Below are 26,103 nucleotides of genomic sequence, written 5' to 3'. Positions count from 1 at the left end.
AGAAAACTGTGAGGGCATCTAGCCGGACACATAGCAATTTACCTTGACAGACCCCCATTTCTTTTTAATTGCCCACCTCAATGTGGCCAAAAGTACATCTAGACTTTTGAAAGGCATTTACTTTTAGCCAGATTGAAAGCAGGGTTCCCAGGGGTGTATTTTGGGCAGGGAATGGAAATCAATGAGCATAGATTGTATCTACCCATGCTGCTTTCCATCAAAACTCTGCCTGCAGACTCTGCAGGTGCAAATCACATGGACACTTTCTGTCCATGAATGAACCCTGTGGACAACTTGATAATGTAGGAACTGGACCATAGTCCTCAAGTGATTGATTGGACCCTGAAGAGGGCGTATTCTGATACTGAAACACTGCCAGAATTTTCATAAACATCTGAAAACATATCTTTTTAATGAAGCTTTTAACTGATGATAATTTTAGGTAAAAAATGCTATATAGATTTGGTGAGCTGTATAATGTAGCTGTTATTGTATGATTGTTTGTATTTGATTTATGATTGCATATTTGGAATCCTCCCAGCACAATGTTTTTGTTATGAGCAGGCTAGAAATATTTTTATTATTATTATTAATAATAATAATAATAATAATAATAATTAACAATGTCAGGTTTTCTGCTTAGCACTGAGCTTGGTTTTTCTGCTCAATGCTGTTTTGAATTTGATAGTGACTTGAGATAAATGCATCTTTTCTTCATTGATCATCTAAGCACACCATCCTTTTTGAGTTGGGCCATTATGACACGGATATAAACTATAACTTTTTATTTGCATGAAATTTTTTTTAAAGTGCTACAACAAATGGGTACTAAATTGGGATTGTTATTAGTAATAATTTAAAAATGTAAATATATAATGCATACCAGGGAACTCATAGAGCTTGGGGTGTATGATTTGATTTGGCACGTTTTAAAGCCCTGCATTTGCTATCTTGCAAGTTCTTGGGCTAATTAGCACTGGGTATGATATCAATGAGTCAGTGTGAAAGGCACACATCTACTCCTTTGAATTTACGAGCTTACACTATCATATGAGCAAGGTTTTTAGCTTTTTTTTTTTTTAAGTGAAACTTAAAACAATGAGGCCAATATTCAAAGCCATTTACTTGTATAAATTGTCTTAGCTGAAAATTGCACTCTTCTGCCCAGTATAAAGTACATGCCGGCTTCCATAACATGTGAACTTTTAGCTAACATCAAGAGAGGCATTCCAATGGGTGTATTTAGGTTGGGAGAATAAAATAGTGCATGCACATAGCATTTTAAAAAATGCACCTACTAATTGGTAGGGATGTGCAGAGCAAAATTTTATGTTCATATTTTTTATGTCCGAAAGGGGGTCCCACTTGCGGCCAATATGGACATAAAAAAAATCCAATGAGTTGGGTATATGTACATATGTGCAAAAAAAAAATTTAAACCCCCTCACCCTCCTTAATCCCCCCCCCCAGACTTACCACAACTCCCTGGTGATCGAGCGAGGAGTGAGGACGTCATTTCTGCAATCCTTGGCGAGAAGCATGTGACGTCGGTGGCACGTCGAGTGACGCGGCGTCACGTGATTCCCGGCTCGTTCGCGCCGGACGGCTCGTTCGGCCCAAAAAGAACTTTTGGCCAGCTTGGGGGAGCCGGGAATCACGTGACGCCGACGTCACGTGATTCCCGGCAAGTTCGCGCCGGACGGCTCATTCGGCCCAAAAAGAACTTTTGGCCAGCTTGGGGGGGCCTCCTGACCCCCTCAAGCTGGCCAAAAGTTCTTTTTGGGCCGAACGAGCCGTCCGGCGCGAACTTGGCGAGAAGCATGTGACGTCGGCGGCACGTCGAGTGACGCCGGCGTCACGTGATTCCCGGCAAGTTCGCGCCGGACGGCTCGTTCGGCCCAAAAAGAACTTTTGGCCAGCTTGGGGGGGCCTCCTGACCCCCCCAAGCTGGCCAAAAGTTCTTTTTGGGCCGAACGAGCCGTCCGGCGCGAACTCGCCGGGAATCACGTGGCGCCGCGTCACTCAGACGCGACATCACGTGATTCCCGGCAAGTTCGCGCCGGACGGCTCGTTCGGCCCAAAAAGAACTTTTGGCCAGCTTGAGGAGGTCAGGAGGCCCCCCCAAGCTGGCCAAAAGTTCTTTTTGGGCCGAACTAGCCGTCCGGCGCGAACTTGCCGGGAATCACGTGACGTCGGCGTCACGTGATTCCCGGCTCCCCCAAGCTGGCCAAAAGTTCTTTTTGGGCCGAACGAGCCGTCCGGCGCGAACGAGCATCCTCACTCCTCGCTCCATCACCAGGGAGTTGTGGTAAGTCGGGGGGGGGATTAAGGAGGGTGAGGGGGTTTATATTTTTATTTTGGCTCAACAATCGCGATTTCCCACATATCGAACATATCTATGTTCGATATGTGGGAAATCCGATCGTTTATGTCGAATCAATTTTTTAAGTAAAAAAAAAATATGAGTTGCGTTTTACTAATGCGGTCAATCCGAATGCACACCCCTACTAATTGGCCCCTGCTTAGCTGCTCTCACAAACAGCACTTTTATAAAGTGGATACATAAACTATGTGGATCTCTGCTTTTAAAAAAATATGCATGTACTAACATGTACGCACACTCTTTTGGGGCAGTAATATGCGGTATTCTATAAGCTGCGTGACCCCTGCTGCACAGTGTATAAAATACAGATGTGACTCTAGGCTCACCTGCTTAAGCATTTAAGTGCTACGTTATACAATACATGCCATGGAAAATTATCCTCATTTGAATAGCCTGCGGTGTTTGCAATGTATTATCTGCACTTTTATCCTGCACATGTTTTTAGCGCACGTGCTTCTTGTCTGCTTATTTTCAAAAGGGAATCCAAATAGGTAGCTTCCCTTTGAAAACTGACTGCAGTCTACACAGGTCTAAAAGCATGCACTCATGGTTGACGATGACTGTGTGTACTCCATTTATAAAATACATAAATGTGCGTGTAGCTCGAAAGCCTACCCCAGAACACCCTTGAAAGACCTCATTGTACATACATACTCTTTTGCATATTAGTGACATTATGGGCCGGATTTTCAAAGGGTTATACGCGCCGGGCCTATTTTCAAAAGGCCCGGCGACACGCATAAAGCCCCAGGACGCGTGTAAGTCCCGGGTCTTGCAAAAAGGGGTGGTCCAGGGGCGGGATGGGGGCATGGCCAGAGGCCTCCGCACGGCTGCTGTGCCGGGGATCGCGCGCCGGCAGTTGGCCGGCATGCAGTTGGCCGGCATGCGCGCCGGCAGTTGGCCGGCATGCGCATCTTACTTCAGCCCCAGGGCTGAAGTAAGTTCTAAATAAAAAAAAAAGCAGAAGAAAAAGGTAGGGGGGAAAGGGCGGGGGAGGTAGGGGAAGGGAAGGGAAGGTGTGGTGGTGGGTAGGGAAGTTTCCTCCGAGGCCGGGAAGGAACGGGGGAAGGCAGCGCAGCTTGGCATGCACAATGTGCATCCCCTTGAGCGCGCCGACCCCTGATTTTATAACATGTGCGCGCCTGGGATTTTATATTTTTCTTTTATTTGTGCGAAACATATACACACATAGAAATATAGGAATATAGAAATGATGGCAGAAAAGGAAGAAACGGTCCAAGCACTCTTTTCTTCAATCCCATCCTCTAGCCTTAAGGGATCCACATTGTTTATTCCATGCCCCTTTGAAATCTTTTACTGTTTTTGTCTTCACTACCCCCTCTGGAAGGACATTCCAGGCATCTATCACCCACTCCATGCAGAAATATTTCCTAACATTGATTCTGAGTCATCCTCCCTGAAGTTTCATTTCGTGACCCCTAGTGTCTGATTTCTTTCCATCGGAAAAGGTTTGCCATTGATTGTGCAAGACCCCCTTGCAGGGCATCCACTATCTCTCTACTTCTGGTAGATTCCACAGAAGGGATTTTCCAGTCTACATCCGGCAGATTAAAGTCTCCAACAATCAACACTTCCCCCTTCTTTCCCACCTTTTGGATGTCTTTGACCAGATCTCTGCCTAGTTCTTCTGTTTGAGTTAGAGGCCTGTAAACCACACCAGTAAAAATGGATGCACCCTCATCTTTTTTTTAGGATGGCCCATAATGCTTCTTCTCTACCTCTCATTTCTTGCAGTTCAGTAGCTTGGATATTGTCTTTGACACAAAGAGCTACTCCTCCCCCTTTTCTGTCCTCTCTGTACATCCTTAACAAGTTATAGCCTGGTATGGTTGTGTCCCAATAATGAGAATCCGTGAACCATGACTCCGTAACAGCAACAATTTCCAACTCCGCCTCCATCATTAGGGCCCAAACTACTAGCATTTATAGTCATAGCTTTTCAATTTTCTCCTTGATTTGTTGCTATTCCTAGGCACCTATTCTGCTTTTTTGAGCTGATTGATTTTGTTATTTTCTTCTCCCACGTCCTGTATTGCTTGGGGGTGACAAGTTTATAAAATAGGCAGAGAAATAATTCCAATGCTTTCTTGTATTGGAATTATTCACTTGTTCTGAAACATATGCACATACTTTCAGAGCAGATCTATGCTCCATTTTATAAACTGTGCAGCAATCTGCTGCAGCTTATAAAATACTAGGATAAATCTCTGTATTCAAATACAGTACTGCAAATAGATTTGAAAGTTAGGCTTCCGGCTTGTCTATTTGCAAGCTCAGTATGCCAACAGAGATTTATTGTTATAAAACCTGTCTAAGACAAGAGATGACAGATTAACTTGTGAATGTAAGTTTTCAAGGCATATGCATTCAGTGTTATATACATTGGCCTATTCTGACATTGTATTTTTCATTTAAAGAACCTCTGTGCATTGTATATGTGCAAGCTGAAAATACGCGAAAGCCACGGTGGTATTTGAAGTGCTATCCATGGTTTCAGAGACAGTAACAGGTACCATATACAAGGGCTACTATCAATGTGGGAAATGTTCTTTTTGTTCACATACAAACAGCTTTTCTGTTGAATCAGGTTACTACTTGCATATCTTATCCATGTTCTAATTTGTCCATGTCCCTTACTTTATGTAGGACCAACCAAGAGAAAGATAACAATGTGTCTTATAGAGCACCACATCTGTTTAATTATCAAGGACTAGAGTCACCTGCGGTTCAACATTATATAGATCGATTACATAAATCTGAATAGTTACTATGGCTTGCTAAGGGAATGCTGGTGAGAAGGTGATATTCAAGGTTTTCTTAATTATAAAGAACAGACTTGAATATATAAGAACAATGGAGCCATATGGAATGAAACGAGAATTAGAATGTATTCCTTTATTTAGAAGCCTTATGGTAGTACTGCATGAAAGAATACATTGAATGTCTGAGCAGGATACGCAATTTTGGTGATTGGATAGAAAAAAATCAGAGACATGACTGGATAATTCTAGATGTGGAGTTATAAATTTAACACCTGTGCATTTTTCTCCATTTTTATAGAGATGACAAAGAGGAAGCAGGCTAAAGAGTTTGGGACAGTTGCTTTGAAATGCACAGATTGCACACCTAAAGCAGATATATGAAACACAAGACAGTTTCGGGCGTGGGTTCATCGGATTTTTCACTCAAGGGAAGTGGTTAAAGTGTTTTTGAGCGTGCACCTTGGTTATAAGAAATATGAGAAATACAAATTTATATAACAGGAGCAGAATACTAAAAAATTTAAAAAATGAATGGGACTATAATTAAACTGAGTGGTTCCACCTATGACTGTCCCTTTTTAAGTCTTCAGTATTTAATAGAGAAGTAAAATAATATAAAGGAAATTAGAGGATGAATGATCTGGATAATAAATACAAGACTACCAAGATGGTGGTCCGATATGGGTTTGAACAGACATAGTTAAAGGTCAGCAAGTCACCACAGGAACTGATTTTTTTCTCTATTCATTGACAATATCATTGGACTAGTTACATGACTCTTACAAAATGTAGCACTCAGCCTACATTGAGAGCTAATAAGGCCATAATGCAAATTGTACTTACCTCCTAACAGGAATCTTTCCACTAATATTTGTAAGAAATGTCAATTTCATCCAGCTGAAAAAGAAAACAAACATTGTTTCTCCTACCACAGGACAAATGACTGTATTCTTATATTTAGGAACATGAAACAAAAACAGTTATATTTGAGTGACTAGTCAATGTCACCCTAGATTAAGGTATCTGTCTTCTGTGCTGACAGCTAACATGCTGCAGAAGCCTGCAGTGGCCTCATTATTTAAATGGTGCTGCCCAGTCAGACTCAGATTTACGCACACACGTTTGAAAATGCAAAAGTATGCATGTAAATGCAAATCTTTCCTGAACCCCGCCCCAGGAATGCCTCCACTCACTGCAGGTAAACTTGCTAGCATACAGGTCATGCATATATAAGGTTACCCATGAATTGGGAGGGCAACTTTGTAACAAGCCATTTCTGCGGGCAAAGGACTGTTTTAATGATGCACAAACTTCAAACCTTTTCCATTGGAAAGGAAACAGTAGAATTAGGGATCATGAAATAAAACTCCAGGGGGGGGGGGGGGGGTGACTCAGTACCAACGTCAGGAAATATTTCTTCAAGGAGAGGGCGGTGGATGCTTGTTATGCCTTTCCAGAGGAGGTGGGGAGGAAGAAAACAGTCAACGAATTTAAAAAGACATTGGTTAAACAGTGTGGATCCCAAAAGGCTTGAGGACAGAAATGAAGAAGAGTGTGCATGGGGGTAACTTGCCCGGGACAGCAGTTACTACCCTTAACTGAAGGCATGGGGATTACTACTCTCAACCAAAAGCCTTGATGCAACTGCAACATCATTCCCCGCTTCAGCAGGTGTGGGGGGCAATAAAAAGGGAAATTGGATACAGACAACAACCAACATGGGCCTTGACTTTGACGGTCTGGGATACTGACACGCAGACATAAGGGAAAAAGCACAGGACAGTTTCTATGGCCAAGTCCCAAAGCAAAGAACATCATGAGGCATTGTCTGAATTATCAAGAAGGCTCCTCACCCACTAAAAATATTGCTAGCAGTAATTTGTTATGGGTTTGATAGTTGCTTGGTTTTTGTTGTCTATATTACTACCATTATCATAAGGCTTGGAAGTAACTGCACAGAGTGATAGTTACTACCCTTAAGAGAAACATCAGTATATCTTGCATGGAGCGGAAGATACTACAATAAGGAGTTTGCTGGGCAGACAGGATGGACCATCTAGTCCTTTTCTGCCATCATTATTATGTTTTTCCTGTGGAAATGTCTTTAAAAATTACCCTCCAAGTGAGTAATTTTATATCAGCCCATCTAAAAAAGTTGACAAATATGTGTATATAATGCCCCGATTTTCAGAGTGAACTTACGCATGTGTATTTGCTTTGAAAATTATTCCACCAGCACCACCCTCACATAATTACAGCTATTAATTTGTTCAAAGGAAATCTTTGGGAAAAGTTACATGCATACTTTTGAAAATTCAATCGTATATACGTAAGACAATACTCCTCCCCAGCCCCAACCTGGGAACGCCTCCACTCAGTGTGGGTAAAATTACATATGCTAAGGGGTAGATTTTCAAAGGGTTATGTGTGATTTCCGAGCGGCTTTGGAGGGAACGGGGAAAGCCATCGGGGCTCCCCTTGGGCTCGGCGCGCACAAGGTGCATAAGTGTGCATCCCCTTGTGAGCGCCGACCCCGGATTTTATAATATGCGCGCAGCAGCGTGCGCATGTTATAAAATCGGGTGTACATTTGTGCATGCCGGGTAGCGCACACAAATGTACCCCGCGCGCGCTCCTTTAAAAATCTGGCCATAAGGTTATTCACATATTGGCTGGGAAATTGTGTAAAAGGCCATTTCTTTGGGTAAAGCACTGTTTTGCCCACAGAAATGCCTTTTTGAAATTACTTTTTAGATGGACAAGGTGATAAAACTTCATACTTGACCTCTGTAGATAAATAGTACATTCATAAATTCAGAAAATATTCTGAGATAGATATTCAAATGCTACTTAGCCAGATATGTAAGACATATCTGGCTAAGTGGAGGTCACTGAATATTCGGCTATGTTCAGCGGCTGCCATTTAGTGCATTAGTATTTATCCAGTTAAGTAGACAGCCGGAAATCTTGGGGGTGGGCAATGGGCGGGTCAAGGTGGGGCAAATTATCTGGTTATCATATTCAGCCTTATCTGGATAAGTTAGACCGGCTCAACAGCAGGTCTAACATTATCTGGATATAACTTATCCAGTTAACTAGCACTTACCCGGTTAAATTCAGCAGCATTACCATGCTTATGAATAACCATTCTAAGTTATCTGGATAATTACTATCCGGATAAGTTAGATAACTGGATATCATTGAATATTGGGACCTTTTCCTTTTGTGTTGACCGCAGACTTATTGAGCCCGTACTTTCAAAAAATATTTTGTCATAGAGAAATAATGGAAGCAACTATGCTGTAAATATTTCCCACTGGTGTTTGTTACAATAGCTTGAATCTGGGACTGGACTAGTTTTCTTCTTCCATGGTATTGTGACACATAGGGCCTTATTTTCTAAGGCTATTGCGATAGCTAGCGAAGGTAGCGCATGCCTGAGCTACCTACATCTGGGCGGAGTTGGCCCCGGAAGAGGAGGAGTCGGGTCGTCACCAGGGCCGACTCTGCGAGGACGGCGCGGACAGCGAAAAGGTAAGGAGCCTTTTCGCTGCTATTTCGCACCCAATAACTACACCTTCTATGGTGTAGTTATTGGGCGCGATGCCGACAGCGATTACACCGCGGAGGTGGGATCGCTGCCGGCTAGCGCAGGACCGCTCCCCCGTTTCGGCCCCCCGCCCCTCATTACCGCATTTTTCTAAAGTATCACAGGCCTGCGATACTTTAGAAAATGAGGCCCATAGTATATGAACCAGAGAAGGCAGAAACTGAAATACTCTCAAAACTATGAACTACCTACTTTTTAAGATCAAATGATAAACAGATAATTTAAATAAAAGTACACATCATCATAACTCCCAATGCTAGCCTGAAAAATCTAGTAGCATGTCTGTGCATTTTAATAATGTCTCAAGAATCTTTTTTGTATTTTTTGCTTTTTATAACATATAAAATCTCAAAGGATGACCATGAAACATATCATATTTATCAGATCCAAATTCCCATCACAGGCCCTGTGTTTCGAACTTGCCTGTCTCAGGGCAACTTCAAACATTCATGTGTCTAGCTAAGTCTTCTCCTGATTTAGTTCTGCTGAAGCAGACAAGTTTGAAACACAGCACTTGTGTTGGAAATTTTGACCTGATAAATATGATAAGTATCATGGTCATCCTTTAAGATTTTACATGCTATAAAAAAGCAAAAAAATACAGAGACAGAGTCATGAGACTTTTAAATAAAACACACCACTATGCTACTTGATTTTGCAGGCTAGCGTTTGGAGTCATGATGGTCTCTATTTTAATTTAAATTATCTATTTATCATTTGGTCTTATACAGTAGGTGGATCACAGTTTTGAGAGCATTTAACTGGTGCCCATTATAATTGAGACAGGTGATTCAAATGACAGCTTTGTTTTGAGACAACATAAGAAAAGCAGCACAGTAAAACTAGAAAAGTGTAAACATGAAATTATTCTAATTACGAAGAGTAGGAACAAAAGAGAAACGTACTGTTTTTTGAGGCATGTCATTGGGCTGACATTGTTAGCTCTAAAGTTGTGTATAATGGATCTCAAGCCTTCTCCCCATTGCTGAAAAACATGAAAAGGTGAACAACAAATAAGCTAAATATATAAAACAGTCAAATTGAAGACTACAATATTGTTACTCATTTGTATTAGCAAATCAAACATTTTCTTATATGTTATCCTTAAAGAGGATAGAGTCAAGCACTGGTCCAAGTAAACATATCCCTCATGATCTACTTTTTTGTAACAAGTCAAGTTATAAAAGGATAAAACAAAATATGTATCAACTAATATTGTTGCGTCGGAGGTGGACCCTTGGGCCGAGGTGGGGTTGAAGCAACCTGTAGGTAAGGACCTACAGGTCCCCACCATTGGCAGGTGGAGTGGGCTGAAAGACAGAGGCCGCTGGAGCTTCACCTATACCAGCCCTTGTTCCCGCGGGTTGAGCCTTTGGGTGCCGGGGTTGGCAGGACTTAGGTGGGCCTTTGTATGTAGTTGCAGTAGGAGTTGGTTCAGCCCAGAGACAGCAGGTGAGAGATGGTACAATCTAACTCCGGAATGGGTAATGTCCTGGAATCTCGAGCACCAATGGAATGAAGGCAGACAGGGGGCGCTCAAGTAAAAGTAGGCCGAAGCCTGAAGAAACTATATCCAGGGAGCAAGTTGGAGAGGCGTTCAAAGGCAGGCTTGAATCAGGGCTGGCGGCAATCCAAAGGCAGTGGCAAGCAAAGCTGAGGTCTAATCACGGAGATAGTCAAGAGCATAGTCAAACAAAGCGGAGATCTGGGTGTGGAGATAGGCAATGCATAGTCGGACGAAGCAGAGGTCAAGGTCTGGAGATAGGCAATACGTAGTCAGTCGAAGCAGAGGTCGGGGTCTGGAGATAGGCAGTAGCGTAGTCAGGCAAAGCAGAGGTCTAGGTCTGAAGATAGTCAATGCAAAGTCAGGCAAAGCAAAGTCAAAGTCCGTGTAGTCAATCCGAAGCATGAAGAAGTGTAGGAAGGAAGAGACAGGAACCAGGAACAACAAGGAACAGGAACGCAGGGATGAGACAAATCTCTAGGAAGAAACGAGTACTTGACCAGTGAGGAGACCTGTTGCAAAGGCTCCCTAGCATTGCCTGAGCTTAAATAGGTTCCCGCCACGGTCCCTACTTAAGAATCAATGGTGCACGCGCGTGTGCCTAGGGAGGGGCACGATGCGAGTAGCAGCGTCTCTCCGCGGGCCACGCGGAGAGGCCCGACGAGAAGTGGAAGCAGGACTGGGAACGCCGGGGACTGTGGCAGAGGCGGAGGCACTGGGGGAGGCCTGAGGACGAAGCTGACGGTCCACCGCCACCAGCAAGGAGGAACCAGAGGCTGGAGTCACTATAGAAAGGTGAGAGGGCCGTGCCGTGGGTCTGTTGTGGATGGCACACGTAACAGATAAATGATTTAGCAAGTTCCATCTGACATTAAATGCAAACCTAAAAATCATAATTCCTAATAACTATTTTGTTATTTTTACTGTTGCCCGTTACCAAGAACTCGATAAGCAAGCTCCCACTTGTACCTTTAGTTGCCAGAATCACACTTACACAGTGGCAGGTACCTAGTCTAATAAATATACATTTAAATCATGTATGCTAACTTTCTTGATCACATATGGCCCCTCTTCAAGAGATACTTTGCACTATATTACTATATTCACATTGGTTTAATAAAAGCTAATGTCAAGGAATCCAAGATTAATCTATAATAGATTTTTTTTAATGTAAACAATTTATAAAGTCCTATGCAACTCCCTTCTCTCCTCTTCTCCAAACTGCATGCAAGGCATCAGTCAATAAAAAAGGAACAACCAGCCATTTCTAAGTACTCCATGCTACAGTGCACAGAAATACACAGTGCAGAACAGCCAATTCCAGCATTTACTGGCACATAAATCCCGTGTAAATGAGAAATGTGCACCAGTCCAAAAGTTGTGAATCAGATGCATAATTCCAGAATAGCCAACAACAATCAGGAACTTATAAAACTCATGAAGCTGCCTGTTACCATGTTCAGATGTTTAAATATTTCAACATCTGGCACTGTTACAAACTGCACTTCATTTGCTCCAATAATCAAAGTACAGTAGTTCTTCCTTTCATTCTGTGCCACTAAACAAATACTACATTTACAGTGCAAGTAAACAGCTGGTTGGTTGCTCAGAACGGAAAAACTACCCATTTATAGTATCCTATTTATAGTCTGTGTCATTACAAATCTTTCTCTCAGTTACTGTTGGCAACATTGGTTATTACTAAGCAACTTTACACAACATTTAATAATGTATGAAAATGTTCCTATGGTATGGCAACTGAAGCAAAGTATTGATGGAAGCAGACTACTGCATGGAACACATAAATCGTGTGATACAAAGCCTAATTATTAAAACCTTAGCTTACACTCCCCCCCCCCGATTACACTTTCAACCCCCCCCCCCCCCACACAAACTTACAGTAATCAATTTACATCGCAGTATAATATCCTAATCAATGTACATTATAACACACATAAAATATCAATCACAATAAACCCTTAATGCAAGCTTCCTCTCCCCCTATTCTCACTAGCAAAGGAACAGGCTCCATCATTATTAACAAATACGCTAACAGTCCCTGACAATTAATACTAGGCTCCCCAGAAAAGCTCCTAATTCAGGCTGCTGCAACAGGAGCAGTCCACCCCTGCAGCAGATCGGCTTTACTTAGCCTATGATGACAAAAATGGGAGAGGTGGGACAGAACCAGTAGAAGAGCAGTAAGAACCAAAACAGTGGGAGAAGGAGGAAAACCCTGCTAACATAAATCTCTTGCCCCAGCAGCCAGGTGGAGATAGCTTAAATCTCTGATTCTTCTTGGTCACTCCCTCTGAAAATTTGTTGCTGTCTTTTATGAATGCAAGGTTTTCAGTCCTTCCCCAAGTTTGAGGTGCATAGAAAGAGCATAATACGTTCTCCAGCTACTTGATGCATTGCTTTGACAAAAGACATGGGCGACAAGATCTCTCAGTACTGGTACTATAGATTTCTTGGCAGCATTTGATACAATAAACCATCCCATTATGCTATCATGGCTAGAAGAAACAGTCATTAGTGGTAAAATATTATCCTAATTCAAATTCTACTTATCAGACAGGTAGCATCTATTCATTTTGCTGGATCCTCTTCTTTACTGTAGACCGTAAGTTGCAGGGTACCACAAGGATCCATCCTGTCACTCATTCTTTTCAACATTTACCTCAGACCACTGGCTCAAACGATTTAGTCTCTGAATCTAAAATTATATATCTATGCAGATGACATGCAGTTCCTCATTCCTATAGAACCAGACCTACAAACAGATGTGAGAAAACTATCTGCATTCCTTATAACCATCCAAGATTGGGCAACAAACAACAAGCTCTGCTTGAACCCAAACAAAATAGAGTTTTGGTGAGTACAAAATGCAAATGTCCAAGTCTCTAACATGAAAATCCCCTTAAAATCACAAAAATGGAGTGATTGGATCCTACTGGACTCAGACCTATCCAAGCAACTTTCAGAAACTGTCTCTACCATTTACAGTGGCTATGTAAACTTTCACCATACATCAGAAAGAGGAGTCTGACTACAGTAATTTATACCATGATAATGTCTTGGCTGGATTACTGCAACACGCTATGCCAGTGGTTTCCAAACCTGTCCTGGAAGACTTTCACCCAGTCAGGTTTTTAAGATATCCACAATGAATATGCATGAGGGCGATTTGCATGCAATGACTGAATTGCATGCAAATTTATCTCATACATATTCATTGTGGATATATACTGAAAACCTGACTGAAAGGGAGGTCCTCTAGGACAGATTTGGGAACCACTGCACAATGCAATGTCTTGACAACATAAGCCCTTCGTCAACTTAAGCTAATCTAGAACACTACAGCATGTCTACTAGAGAGCTACAAACAATGTGAACACATTACACCCATTCTACTAAAACTTCACTGGCTAAATTTAAAATCCTATACCTTCAAGGGAAAAGGTCCTGACTACTTAAAGAACAAATTACCTCTTCTCACACTGACTACACCTCTAGGGTCAACCCAAGGACCTTCCATAGCTACACCTTCACCAAAGGAAATAAGATGCTCAGACACTCGACATAGGGCTTTTACAGGAACTGCAATTTCCCTATGGAATTCATTTCTTAGAATGCTATGTCAAAATGAAACCTACCTCTTTTTTTTTCAGGAAGCAGGTAAAATCTGTTTTTTTAAGATAAGCATTCAATGGTCATTGCTACTAACTACACACCTTGTATCCATCTGAGACATGTGACATTACTTATTTTACCATTGTCTATCCTATAATGTTGCTGTCCTGTAATTATAATGTAATTATAAATAAGTCTACCTTATAACTGACTCTATTTAAGTCCAAGCTAAGTTGAATAAAATCTGTAAATTCAGCAATCCAAACTTTATTTACATCCGAGTTGTATTCATACATAATCTGTAAATTTAGTTGTTCCAATGTTATCATTTACTCTGCATATCATTTATATTCTTCTGTGTTCATATATATGTATGTAAGTATATTAAAAACAAAATATTTAATCAGAACTATTTAACTGTGTCAACAGATAGACCTAATACTCTGTTCAACCAAAGTATGGCAGATGTTAACAGTAGATTGTAACATCATGCTTAATTCTATTGTACACCGCTATGGGTGAAAGATTACTTTTAAAAAGGCAGCTAATAAATTCTAATAATAAATACATACAATAAATTTGCATTTTTCAGATATTCATGTTCCAGAGGACAAAATGAATGGGGCTGAACTGAGTCCACAGAAATTAAATATAGTTAAATATGCAAATATCCATTTATCCTAAATCTACTATCAGCCTAATCAAAGTAAGCAAAACCCAAACCATTGTGATTTAAGAAATCAGCATGAGATTTCAAAACACCACCAGATGTCAGTATAATCATAAGAAAACATGTTTAAGTTAAAAAGATACTGTAGTGCAAGTAACCAGTTTAGTGTGTGAACATGCCCCCTCTGCATAGGAAAGCTCCAGGATTGAAGAGGTGCCTATATGCACAGCTGATAGCATAAAATAAACAGCACAGTGCTGCCACCTGAGTTACATCATAAAGGCACTCTCTCTTTTTACTGGTCATTGTTGCTCACTTGACATGTCACTAAACAAAAGGTTTTTCTGTAATTAGGTAAACAGTGCCAGTTCTTCTCAGTCTGCAAACATTTCAGAAAAAAATTGTTCAGCAGTTATTTGTACTGAAAAAGCCACTGGCTGGCTTTTCCCTGCTGTCTATCTCAAATTCAGCACGTGAATTTCGACAAATTTCACACCACATTAGCGGGAAACCCATAATACTTTAAAGATGTAAGTTTTGGGGAATTTTGATATGTTTTCTTTAAAAGATGCATTTTTTGCACTTGCACTAAAGTTACACAGAATCATTTTTAAAGGAAAATATAAATACAAATGTAACATACTGTCGTAGCAATTTTCAAAAGCCCATTTACCCACATTAAATGCACGTAACACAGGAAAAACCTAGTAGCAATTCAATTGCATATATTGTAGCAATTTTCAATCAAAAATGGCACAGACAGAATAAAAGAATCTTGGAAATTAATTTACAAAACAAAGTATAATAACATGGTGTTGAGACCTGGACGTGGGATGTGGACCCTTGGCCTGAGTTGGGATTGACGCAATCTGGGAGATGACCTACCGCAGGTTCCCAACGTCAGGAGGCGAGGCTGGCGGAAGGCAGGGGCCGGCTTGAACTTCGCCACTACCAACCCTGTTCCTCGCAGGTTGAGCTCTTGGGTGCTGGGGCCAGCTGGACTTAGATGGGCCCTGCGTCGAAGCTCCGAGGACGTATCAGGAGTGAGATCCAAGAAGCAGAAGTAGCCAGACAGAAGGAACTCCGGTCCAAAGTCGTGGGCAAGCGGCAAGTAAACAGCTTGAGGTCCGATCCGAAGTCCTGGGCAGGCGGCAAGTAAACAGTAAGAAGTCCGATCCGAAGCCTGGAGCCAGGGTGGTCTGTCCAAGGGAAGGAGGAGCAGGAGGCTGGAACGGAAGCAGAGAGCAGGAGTGGACAGAGGAAGGTAGGGGCTGGAGCAGGAACTGGAACTGGAAGGCAAGATATAGGATCCAACGAGGAACGCAGCAAGAAAGGAATTTGTTGCCAAGTCATTGGGGAAGCGACTGCAGCCCAGTTATAAAGGGCACGACCCTGACGTCAGAGAAGGAGGCCGGTGGCAATTTCCCGCCGCGCGCCTTTTAAATCTCCTCCGCAGGTGCGTGCACGCGCCTAAGCAGAGGGCCAGAAGAAGACAGCGGCGGCGGTGTCCTGCATGCCAGGAGGGCTGCGCCGGCACCAACAGTGGGGAGGACCCCCCGGCACGGAACCGGGAGGCACAGCTGGCAGGATGCGGAGCCGTGAGTACAACAGTACCCCCCTTTCTAGGCCCCCCTCTAGGAGGTTTTGGCTTCTTGGGATGGGAAGCATGGAATTGTAGAAGTAGGCTCCTATCCAGGATGTTGGTGGTGGGTTCCCAGGAGTTCTCCTCTGGGTCAAAACCTTCCCAAGTGAGAAGATATTCCCATCTTTGACCTTACTTCCTTATGTCCAATACCTCGCGAACTTGATAGGTTGCGTCGTTGTCTGACGCTACTGGACGGGGTTCAGGTTGCTTCTTGGTGGGTCAGGAAATCACCAAAGGTTTCAGGAGTGAGACGTGAAAGGAATTATGGATTCTCAGTGCTGGGAGTAGGCAAAGCTGGTAGGTGACAGGTCCCAATCATTGGAAGACCGGGAATGGTCCAATATATCGTGGAGCTAGGGGTATGGACGGAAGTCTAAGTCATGCTGATTGAGTGCTGAGCCAGACCTTTTCACCAGGCCTGAACTGAGGTGCCAGTCTTTGATGGGTATCTGTAACCCTCTTGGCTCTGTGACTGGCCTCTTGTAGGAGCCATTGGGTATCTTTCCAGAGAAGGTGTAACTCCTGGGCTTTCAGCTGAGCTGCTGGACATGGCACCGACAGTGGTACCAGCAGTGGAGGAAGAGGTTGCCTGCCATATACGAGATGGAAGGGGGAATTCTTGGTGGCTGAGGAGACATGAGAATTTAAGGCAAATTCGGCCTAGGGCAGGAGGGTTGCCCAATTGCACTGCCGGGCGTTTATGTAGCTGAGAAGGAACTGTTTTAGGGTTCGATGGGTCCTTTCTGCTTGACCATTTGCCTGTGGATGAGAGGCCGTGGTGAAATCTAGCAAAATGCTGAATTTTTTACATAGGGCCCTTCAGAATTTGGCCATAAACTGGGTCCCATGGTCCAACACTATATGCTGGGGAAGGCCATGGAGGTGGAAGATGTGTTATATGAAAAGCTGCGCCAACTGCGGAGCAGAGGGAAGGCCGGCCAAGGCGATGAAGTGCGTCACTTTGGTGAACCGATCCACTACAGTCCAGATGATTGTGTTGCCTTCAGAGGGTGGAAGATCCACAATAAAATCAGTGGCAATGTGTGACCATGGCTCCGTGAGCACTGGTAGGGTTGTAACAGGACCCAGGGTCGGCATGCGAAAGGCTTCTGCTGGGCGCAGACCTGGCAGGAATCCAAATAATTGCCGACATCGTGTCTCATTGTGGGTCACCAGTAGAAGCGTTTTAGTAAAGCCAGGGTACGAGCTCTCCCGGGATGACCCGCAGTGCGAGCATCATGGGCCCATTGCAGGACTGTGTTCCGAAGTCGGCACGGAGAGAATGACCTGGGCTGTGTCTATGATATATCGTGGGGGTTTGTCCACTTCCTCTGAGACAAAAGAACGGGAGAGGGTGTCCACCTTGAGATTTTTGGCCGCGGGACGGTAGTGCAGACAGAAATTGAAATGGGTGAAGAAGAGGGCCCAGCAGGCCTGGCAGGGATTCAGTCGCTGAGCTCGGTGAAGATATTCTAAGTTTTTATGGTCCGTGTATACGGTGATGGGGTATTGTGCCCCCTCGAGCCAGGGCCGCCATTCCTCGAAAGCGAGTTTTACCGCAAGGAGTTCCTTGTCGCCGACCTTGTAGTTGCATTCCGCAGGAGAAAATTGTTTGGAATAGAAGGAGCATGGGTGAAGAGCGCCTGAAGGAAAAAGCTGGCTCAGAACTGCCCCTACGCTCACAGAGGAGGCATCTACCTCAATCACAAAAGGTCGCAGTGGATTGGGATGCTGAAGACAAGGTTCTTGAGGAAAGGTGGTCCTTAGGCGCTGGAAGGCCGATTTGGCCGCGGCGGGCCACAGTTTAGGGTTCGCTGCTTTACAAGTCAGGGCGGTAAGTGGGGCTACCAGTTTAGCGTAATTATGGATAAAGGTCTGGTAATAACTGGCAAATCCTAAGAAGCTCTGCAGGGCCCACAGGCTGATGGGTTGTGGCCAGTTCTGAATACTTCTGAGTTTCTCTGGGTCCATCCGGAATCCACGTTGGGAGATGATGTAGCCGAGAAACGGTACACTCTCCATCTCAAAAGAACATTTCTCCAGCTTGGCAAACAGGTGGTTGTCTCGGAGACGTTGAAGTACCCGAGTAACATCTTGGTGATGGGTTTGTAAATCTTTGGAGAAAATTAGGATATCATCCAAATAGATAACCATGCAGCTGTATAGGAGATCGCGAAAGATCTCGTTCATCATGTTTTGGAAGACGGCGGGGGCACTGCGCAAGCCAAACGGTATTACAAGACACTCACAGCGCCCATCTTGAGTACCGAATGCTGTTTTCCACTCATTGCCCTCCCGGATGCTTATCGGGTTGTAGGTCCTATGGAGATCAAGCTTAGAGAAAATTCTGGCTCCTTGCAGACGGTCGAACAACTCAGAGATGAGCGGCAATGGATAGTGATCTTTTATAGTCATGGCATTCAGATCCCTGTAATCTATACAGGGTCGCAGAGACCCATCCTTTTTAGCCACAAAAAAGAAGCCTGCCCCAGCGGGAGATGTAGACCGGCAGATTAATCCTTTAGTCAAATTTTCCTGTATGTAATCGGTCATGGCTTTGGTTTCTGCAAGGGAGAGAGGGTAGACACACCCTCGAGGAAGTTCCGCGTTAGGCAGGAGGTTGATGGCACAGTCGTACGGTCGATAGGGTGGTAGAATACCTGCCCTTTGTTTCGAAAAAACATCTGCATAGGAGGCATAAAGGGCTGGTAGACCGACAGGAGCCAGGGCAGTGGAGAGACAACGTTGCGTGGTCAGCATCTTCAGGCAGGAGTTGTGACAGGAAGTTCCCCATTGTGATAATTGCATAGAGGTCCACTCAAACTGAGGGGACTGTCTCCGGAGCCAAGGCAGACCGAGGACTATGGGATTGGTGGCCCGGTCAAGAATATGAAAAGTGATCTCTTCCTCATTAGGAGTGCCAGTGCAGAAGGTGACATTAATGGTGATAAGGGTGACTTTCTCCGGCACGGGCTCACCCGAAATGGAAGAGAGTATAAGCGGCATTGAGGCGAGACAGGTGGGAATCCACAGATGTTGGACCAGTCATTTGAGGATGAAATTGCCGCCCGAGCCAGAGTCGACTAGAGCCAGAGTGTGGAAAACGTCCTTTTCACTGACAATGGCGACTGGTAGAGTAAGCAGGGGAGTGGATAGGTTAGGCCTAGGGATAGTCGCCTGACTTGACCTAGGCCCGGGAGTTTCCCAGACACACTGGGCAATGGGCAAGGAGGTGCCCAGACCCTCCGCAGTACAAACACAGTCCTGCTTGTCGGTGTCAGAGGCGCTCTTCAGGAATCAGATGACCTCGGCCCAACTGCATGGGTTTCTCTGGGGAAACCTTGGCAGAAGCAGGAAGCTTAGGAGATGGAGAACGACAAGAGGGCCTGGATCCAGTGAAGTTTTTCTAGACAACTCCCGAGACCTCTCCTGGAGCCGGCGGTCGACACGGCCGGCCAAATCGATCAGGGCGTCCAAGGAAGAAGGCAGCTCGCAAGCCACCAACTCATCCTTAACTCGGGAGGACAGACCATCAAGGAAGATCAAGTGCAGACAGTCCTGACCCCAGTGAAGTTCAGACGCCAAGGTACAAAACTCGATTATGTAGTCCGTTAGAGAACAGGAGCCCTGGCGAAGGTGCAGCAAGGATGTACTGGAGACCGTCTGCCATCCAGGGTCATCAAACATGGTAGAAAAAGCGTGAGGAACGCTTGTAGGTCTTGCAGGACCAGATTGGCTCTCTCCCAGAATGGGGAGGCCCAAGCCAAGGCCTTACCATCCAAAAGGGAGAGGATGTAGGTAGTCTTGGTAAGGTCCATCAGGAAGAGGGCAGACTGAAGACAAAAGTGCATGTGGCACTGATTCAAGAAGCCGCAGCAATGCTGAGGGTCCCCAGTGAAGTGAGGGGGAAGCTGGGAGCGGTAGCACTGGCTGTGCAATAGGTGTGGAGGAGAAGAGACTCCCAGGAGGAGGAGTGAATGCTCTCTGTTGTACTGTGGAATCCAGACGCTGGCTGAGCCGGTACGCCACTGAATCTATTGTGCGAGGCCTGGTATGGCCTGTAGGGTGGGGGCCTGGTATGGCCTGTAGGGTGGAGGCCTCTGCCGGGTCCATGGACTTGGCAAACAGTTGAGACCTGGACATGTGATGTGGACCCTTGGCCTGAGTTTGGATTGATGCAACCTGGGAGATGACCTACCGCAGGTTCCCAACGTCAGGAGGTAAGGCTGGCAGAAGGCAGGGGCCGGCTTGAACTTCGCCACTACCAACCCCGTTCCCCGCAGGTTGAGCCCTTGGGTGCCGAGGCCGGCTGGACTTAGGTGGGCCCTTGCGTCGAAGCTCCGAGGATGTATCAGGAATGAGATCCAAGAAGCAGAAGTAGCCAGACAGAAAGAACTCCGGTCCAAAGTCCTGGGCAGGCGGCAAGCAACGGTCTGTGGTTCTATCCGAAGTCCTGGGCAGGCAGCAAGTAAACAGCGTGAGGTCCAATCCGAAGTCTGGAGCCAGGGAGGTCTGTCCGAGGGAAGGAGGAACAGGAGGCTGGAACGGAAGCAGAGAGCAGGAGTGGGCAGAGGAAGGCAGAAGCTGGAATAGGAACTGGAACTGGAATGGAGAGGCTGGAGCAGGAACTGGAACTGGAAGGTGAGATACAGGATCCAAAGAGGAACGCAGCAAGAAAGGAACTCATTGCCAAGTCTTCGGGGAAGCGACTGCAGCCCAGTTATAAAGGACAGGGCCCTGACGTCAGAGAAGGAGGCCGGCTGCAATTTCCCACCGCGGGCCCTTTAAATCTCCTCCGCAGGCACGTGTGCACCTAAGCGGAGGGCCAGCAGAAGATAGCGGCATCCTGCACGCCAGGAGGACTGCGCCGGCGCCGACAGTGGGGTGGAACCCCCGGCCTCACGGCACAGAGCCAGGAGGCATGGCCGGCAGGATGCGAGGCCGTGAGTACAACATCTGGTTGTAAGATAATTGACTAAAGTCAGCAAAAGTGTGACATGTTACAGTTGGATCTGGTGGACAGCGTAAATTTGAATTTCCTGATTTTTACTTGTTTCATTTCAGAGCTATAAAGCTGCTCTAATGGTGTTTTTGTAACTGAATACATTCAAAACCCATGCTGTCATAAAAAAAGGAGGAGTGATGTATATGAGCTGTTTAAATTCAGCCAATGAAATGTGAAAGTTTGGCTCTTGGACACAGCTGCAGAAGGACTTTTACCTTCCATAAGAATTATAAGCTTTCAGCTATTACAGTAGGATAAAGTAAGTTCCATCAAACTTCAGAGATAGTTTTCCACTTTTCATGTACACCACCAAGTGAAATTCCAGTTTTTGCACTCAGTAGATGGTGCTCTGAAAAATAACAGATCAATTTGTCTTAAAAAATTAATGCAATTGCATAGTCTCCCTTTGCAGTTCAGGATTTTTATGGTTCAAAACAACAATTGGGCTACGGAAGGAGGTGTAGGTCGTAGGTGGTAAGTGTTCTCCAAAGAGGATCTCCAGCCTCAAGCATTGCATTGATTCATGAAACTTTATTTGGCTCTATAACGGAGTCCATAAAGAGGGTAAATATACAATCCCTCAGAATATCTTAGGTGACATTTCACCAAGAACCTGTACAGAGGCATTATTGCCTCCTTTTTTTCTGCTGATTATGCCTCTCCCTATGTACTCAAGTATTAGGTGGGCCCGATATTTAATCGGAGCCCACGGGTTACCTGGGGGAGGGCCGGACTGCCGGGCGCATCGCGTGACGTCATCGGGGCGCGCCGCAAAGCGCGTCGCGTCCTGATGACGTCGGGGCATGAGCCAGCCCCAGTGGGGGCGTTCCGGCGGCCGGCGTCATCGGCCCCGATGACGCCGAAGCCCGGATCCCGCCCCTTTGGGGGCGTTCCTGCGGCCGGCGTCATCAGAAGGGGCCGGCTTGGCCTGATGACGTCGGCCGGGGTTTAAAGGGCCGGTGCCTCGAGGCAGCCGGCCCTTTTTCCCCTGGAGAGCCGTTTCGGAGAGCCGTTTCGGCTGCGGCCAGTCTCGCCCGGACCACGCGGCCTGCCTCCCCGAACGCGGACCACGCGGCCCCCGATCGGAAACCACCTGGACCACGCGGCCTGCAGCCACGATAGCCGGCAGACATAATAATAAAAAAAAAAAAAAAAAAAAGCAAAAACCGAGCGGTGGGCTTTGCTGCAAAAAAAAAAACAAAAAAAAACAAAACCCCAGCTTCACCTCAGCCCCAGGTCCAGGGCTCAGCACCATTCAGGCAGCTGTGCTGCCCCAGGACCAGGACCAGGACCAGCGCTACAAGCAGCGGAACCGGAATGAGCCGAACCCAGCAGAGGACCCCTCCTGGGCCCACCCCAGGACCTTCTGGCCCCTGCACAGGCCTCGGGCCCCACATTCCAGGAGGACCCCCCCTGGGCCAGCCCCCGGGTTCCCAGGACACCCTGCTGCCGGAACGAGAAACCGTGAGTAACCCAGCCCGACGCACGATGGGAAAGGGAGCAAACCCACGACCCGGGGGACGAACGAAACAAAGATCAAGGGGAACCACCTTCAAGCCAACGGGGGGGACGGGGGTACCCCCCTTCCTGGTGCTGGCCCCCCCCCACTCCGACGACTGCGGGCCCTCTTAGCCCCCCCCCTATAGTCCCAGATGCTCACCACCCTCCGGTCGTCGACGCAGCTGCTGCTGCCAACCCCTCGCCCAACGGCAGTGGACCTCCACAGATGGAAGGAGGGAACTGGGCCCCCCAGCCCCCCGCCTTGAGCCCCCTGGCTCCACAAGGCCCCCCCATGGGCACTCCGCAAGCCTACAACCTTCACACCTCGGCAATCCCGACGCCCGGCCAGCCAACAAGTGTGACCCCTACCTTCCCGGGGTTCCCCTTCCCATGGGGCATCCCCCCGTGGATGCCAGCCTCTAACCCCATCCCAGGCATGATCCCTCCGGGCCAGCCCACCGGGCAACACGCCCAACCACAATGGACCTCGCCAGCCTACCCGTACCAGTTCTACCCGTGGGGGCTCTGGCCCGGCCAACCAGGGATCCCTCCCACCCCAGCTCTAGCGGTCCAACCGACCCCGGCAGAGACTCCCACACCCATCCCCCCACGGGATGTTCTGACCAGCACTACGAGCCTACGGACGACCCAGGCGGCAGCTCCACAGCAGAATACCCAGGAACCACCACCGAACGGCGACCTGGGCACCCATCCCAAGAACGGGTCAACAGTGACGTCAGCGCGGGAAGACCATTCCCAAGACGACACGGGGCCAAACGCAACGCAGGACACAAGTAGAGGTGAGTCCCCTGCACAGCCTATACAGGGACCCTTAACTGCGCAAGCGAGTAAAAAGAAAGGTAAAGCTAAGCGTAGGAGGAGGTACAGCTCCAGCTCCAGCGAAAGCAGCTCCTCCACGGATACGGACAGCGCGGATGACAATACACAGAATCCGCCAGGAGTGGAGGCAACAGCGGCCGCGGCGCAGGGCATCCCACTATGGGAAAGCGTGCCCAGAAAGTTAAGAAAGCGCATAAAGCAGAAGAAATACATAGACATCTTCCGACTCATGGAAGGGAGGAGAGGCCAGCGTGACAGGAAGAGAGCGAAGACTGGCGACCCCACTCCCAGACAGCAATGAAAAAATTGCGCGCAACATCGTGAACTGGACACGCGCATATCTCCGCATGATGAGCGTTATCACAAAGGACGATCCATCGCAATGTGGACCTATGCTAACTTACGGGGACACTATACTTGGAGCATACCGGGCGTACGAGGGATGGGCCTGGTTGAATTACGATGAGCGTTTCCGCGATCGAATGGAAGAGAATACGCAGCTATCCTGGGGAAGGTCGGATGTGGACCTCTGGCTCCAGCAAATGACCAACAGAGCCAGTGATGCCGGGGGACGGACTCGTTCAGCTGCAAGGTCATCAGCGTCCGGACTCGGCTACCCAGGAACCGGAGGTGCATCTAACAGCGCGTGTTGGAGATACAACAAGGCTTCATGCAATTTCAAAGAATGTAAATTCAAGCACATATGCCTGATTTGTTCCGCACCGCACCCGGCGACGAAGTGCACAAAAAAAGGGGGGAGTGGGAGTTCTCCTAAAAAGGAAAAATGAAGCCCAGCATTACCAAAAAGCCGCCTCACCAATAAGATTAGACCGAATGATGCATTGGCTCGACAAATACCCGAGGAGAGAGGAAGCAAAGCAGATTTCAGCAGGTTTCCAGGAAGGGTTCAGGATCCCCTATCAAGGCAACATCGACATACACACAGCAGGCAATGCGCCATCCACAACACGCCACCCTGACATCATCCGAAACAAACTCGACAAGGAGATCGAGCTGGGCAGAATTGCCGGCCCTTTCCAGATGCCCCCATTCCAGGAGATGATGATTTCCCCACTAGCGGTCGTACCAAAGAAGGAACCGGGAAAATACAGACTCATCCAAAACCTGTCCTTCCCACTAGGAGCATCCGTGAACGACCACATTCCTCGAGAGGCATGCACGGTGCAGTATGCATCATTTGACAGTGCTATATCATTGTTACGGAGGTGTGGGAGGTCAGCAGCAATGGCAAAAACGGATATAGAATCGGCGTTTCGCCTCTTGCCCGTACATCCAGACAGCTTCCCGCTACTGGGTTTCAAGTTCCAAGGTCAATTCTACTTCGACAAGTGCATGCCCATGGGGTGTTCAGTTTCATGTGCCTACTTTGAGCTGCTCAGCACATTTCTCCACTGGGTAACGGCGGAGAAAGCTGGCTTGGACAACATCATACATTACCTCGACGACTTTTTGTTCGTCGGCCCGGAAGGGACAGGCGCAGCAGCTCGCTTACTGGGGACTTTCCAAGGAGTGGCGAAGGATTTTGGTGTCCCTTTGGCGATGGACAAGACCGAAGGGCCGGGGACAAACTTGTGTTTTTTGGGCATCGAACTCGATTCAGAAAGAATGGTATCCAGGCTTCCAGAGGACAAGATACAGAATTTGCGGAACCTCATTGAAACCGCAATGCTGGCAAAAAAATTAACACTGCGGGAGGTGCAATCCATAATGGGCGCTTTTAACTTTGCTTGTAAGGTGATCCCAATGGGCAGAGTCTTCTTGAGAAGACTAGCAGCCACAACTACATCCGTACGGAAACCACATCACTACATCAGGATAACAAAGGCAATCAAAGACGACTTAGCGATATGGAAAAGCTTCTTGCAGGACTTCAATGGAATATCCATATGGCAAGAGCCCCCGATGTCGAGTCGTGACCTGGACATACAATCAGATGCCTCGGGGGGGTGGGGATTTGGAGTGTATTGCCAAGGGGCGTGGGCGGCTGCCCAATGGCCGATAGCATGGATACAAGAAGGTACAACACGCAATATAACTTTCCTGGAACTATTCCCAATTTGGGTTGCACTGGTCATATGGGGACCCAGACTGCAAAACAAACACATAATTTTCTGGTCTGACAATCAAGCTGTGGTATACGTCATCAACAGGCAGACAGCGAAATGCCCAAGGGTTGCGAACCTATTGAGACAAATAATACTGAGCAGCCTGCGCTTAAACACTACTATTCGGGCGCGGCATGTACCTGGAATTAGCAATGGTATTGCGGACGCGTTATCACGTGCCAAATGGTCTCTCTTTCGCAAACAGGTACCCAACGCAGAGAAGGAGGGGACTCCGGTGCCGGAACACTTATGGGCAATTGGACTACAACCACCCTAGACTTACTACGGAGATCGGTAGCGCCCGCTACATGGGGCGCGTATTCCAGAGGGTACAGAAAAGTGCGAGCCTTCCTTAACCAGCACGGTTGGGAGAACGGTCCAGTGCCGGAGGCCTTAGTAGTGGA

The 26,103-nt window shown here is 46.6% G+C and overlaps 1 protein-coding gene across 2 annotated transcripts in view; it reads right to left on the bottom strand.

The window, feature by feature from the left end:
* Positions 1 to 26,103, bottom strand: part of PLCB4 (phospholipase C beta 4) — an 855,807-nt gene that overhangs the window by 339,362 nt on the left and 490,342 nt on the right. For both annotated transcript variants that reach the window (XM_029593509.1, XM_029593508.1), the window contains 2 exons: positions 9,682 to 9,761; positions 6,010 to 6,063 (listed from right to left, as the gene is read on the bottom strand). In XM_029593509.1, coding sequence (XP_029449369.1) covers positions 6,010 to 6,063; positions 9,682 to 9,761 — 134 coding nt within the window. The remainder of the gene's footprint in view (positions 1 to 6,009; positions 6,064 to 9,681; positions 9,762 to 26,103) is intronic.

This window comes from Rhinatrema bivittatum, chromosome 3, assembly GCF_901001135.1.
Source record: "Rhinatrema bivittatum chromosome 3, aRhiBiv1.1, whole genome shotgun sequence".
Lineage (NCBI taxonomy): Eukaryota > Metazoa > Chordata > Amphibia > Gymnophiona > Rhinatrematidae > Rhinatrema > Rhinatrema bivittatum.
Note: the sequence above shows the minus strand (reverse complement) of the source record. Positions and strands in the feature narration are given on the sequence as shown.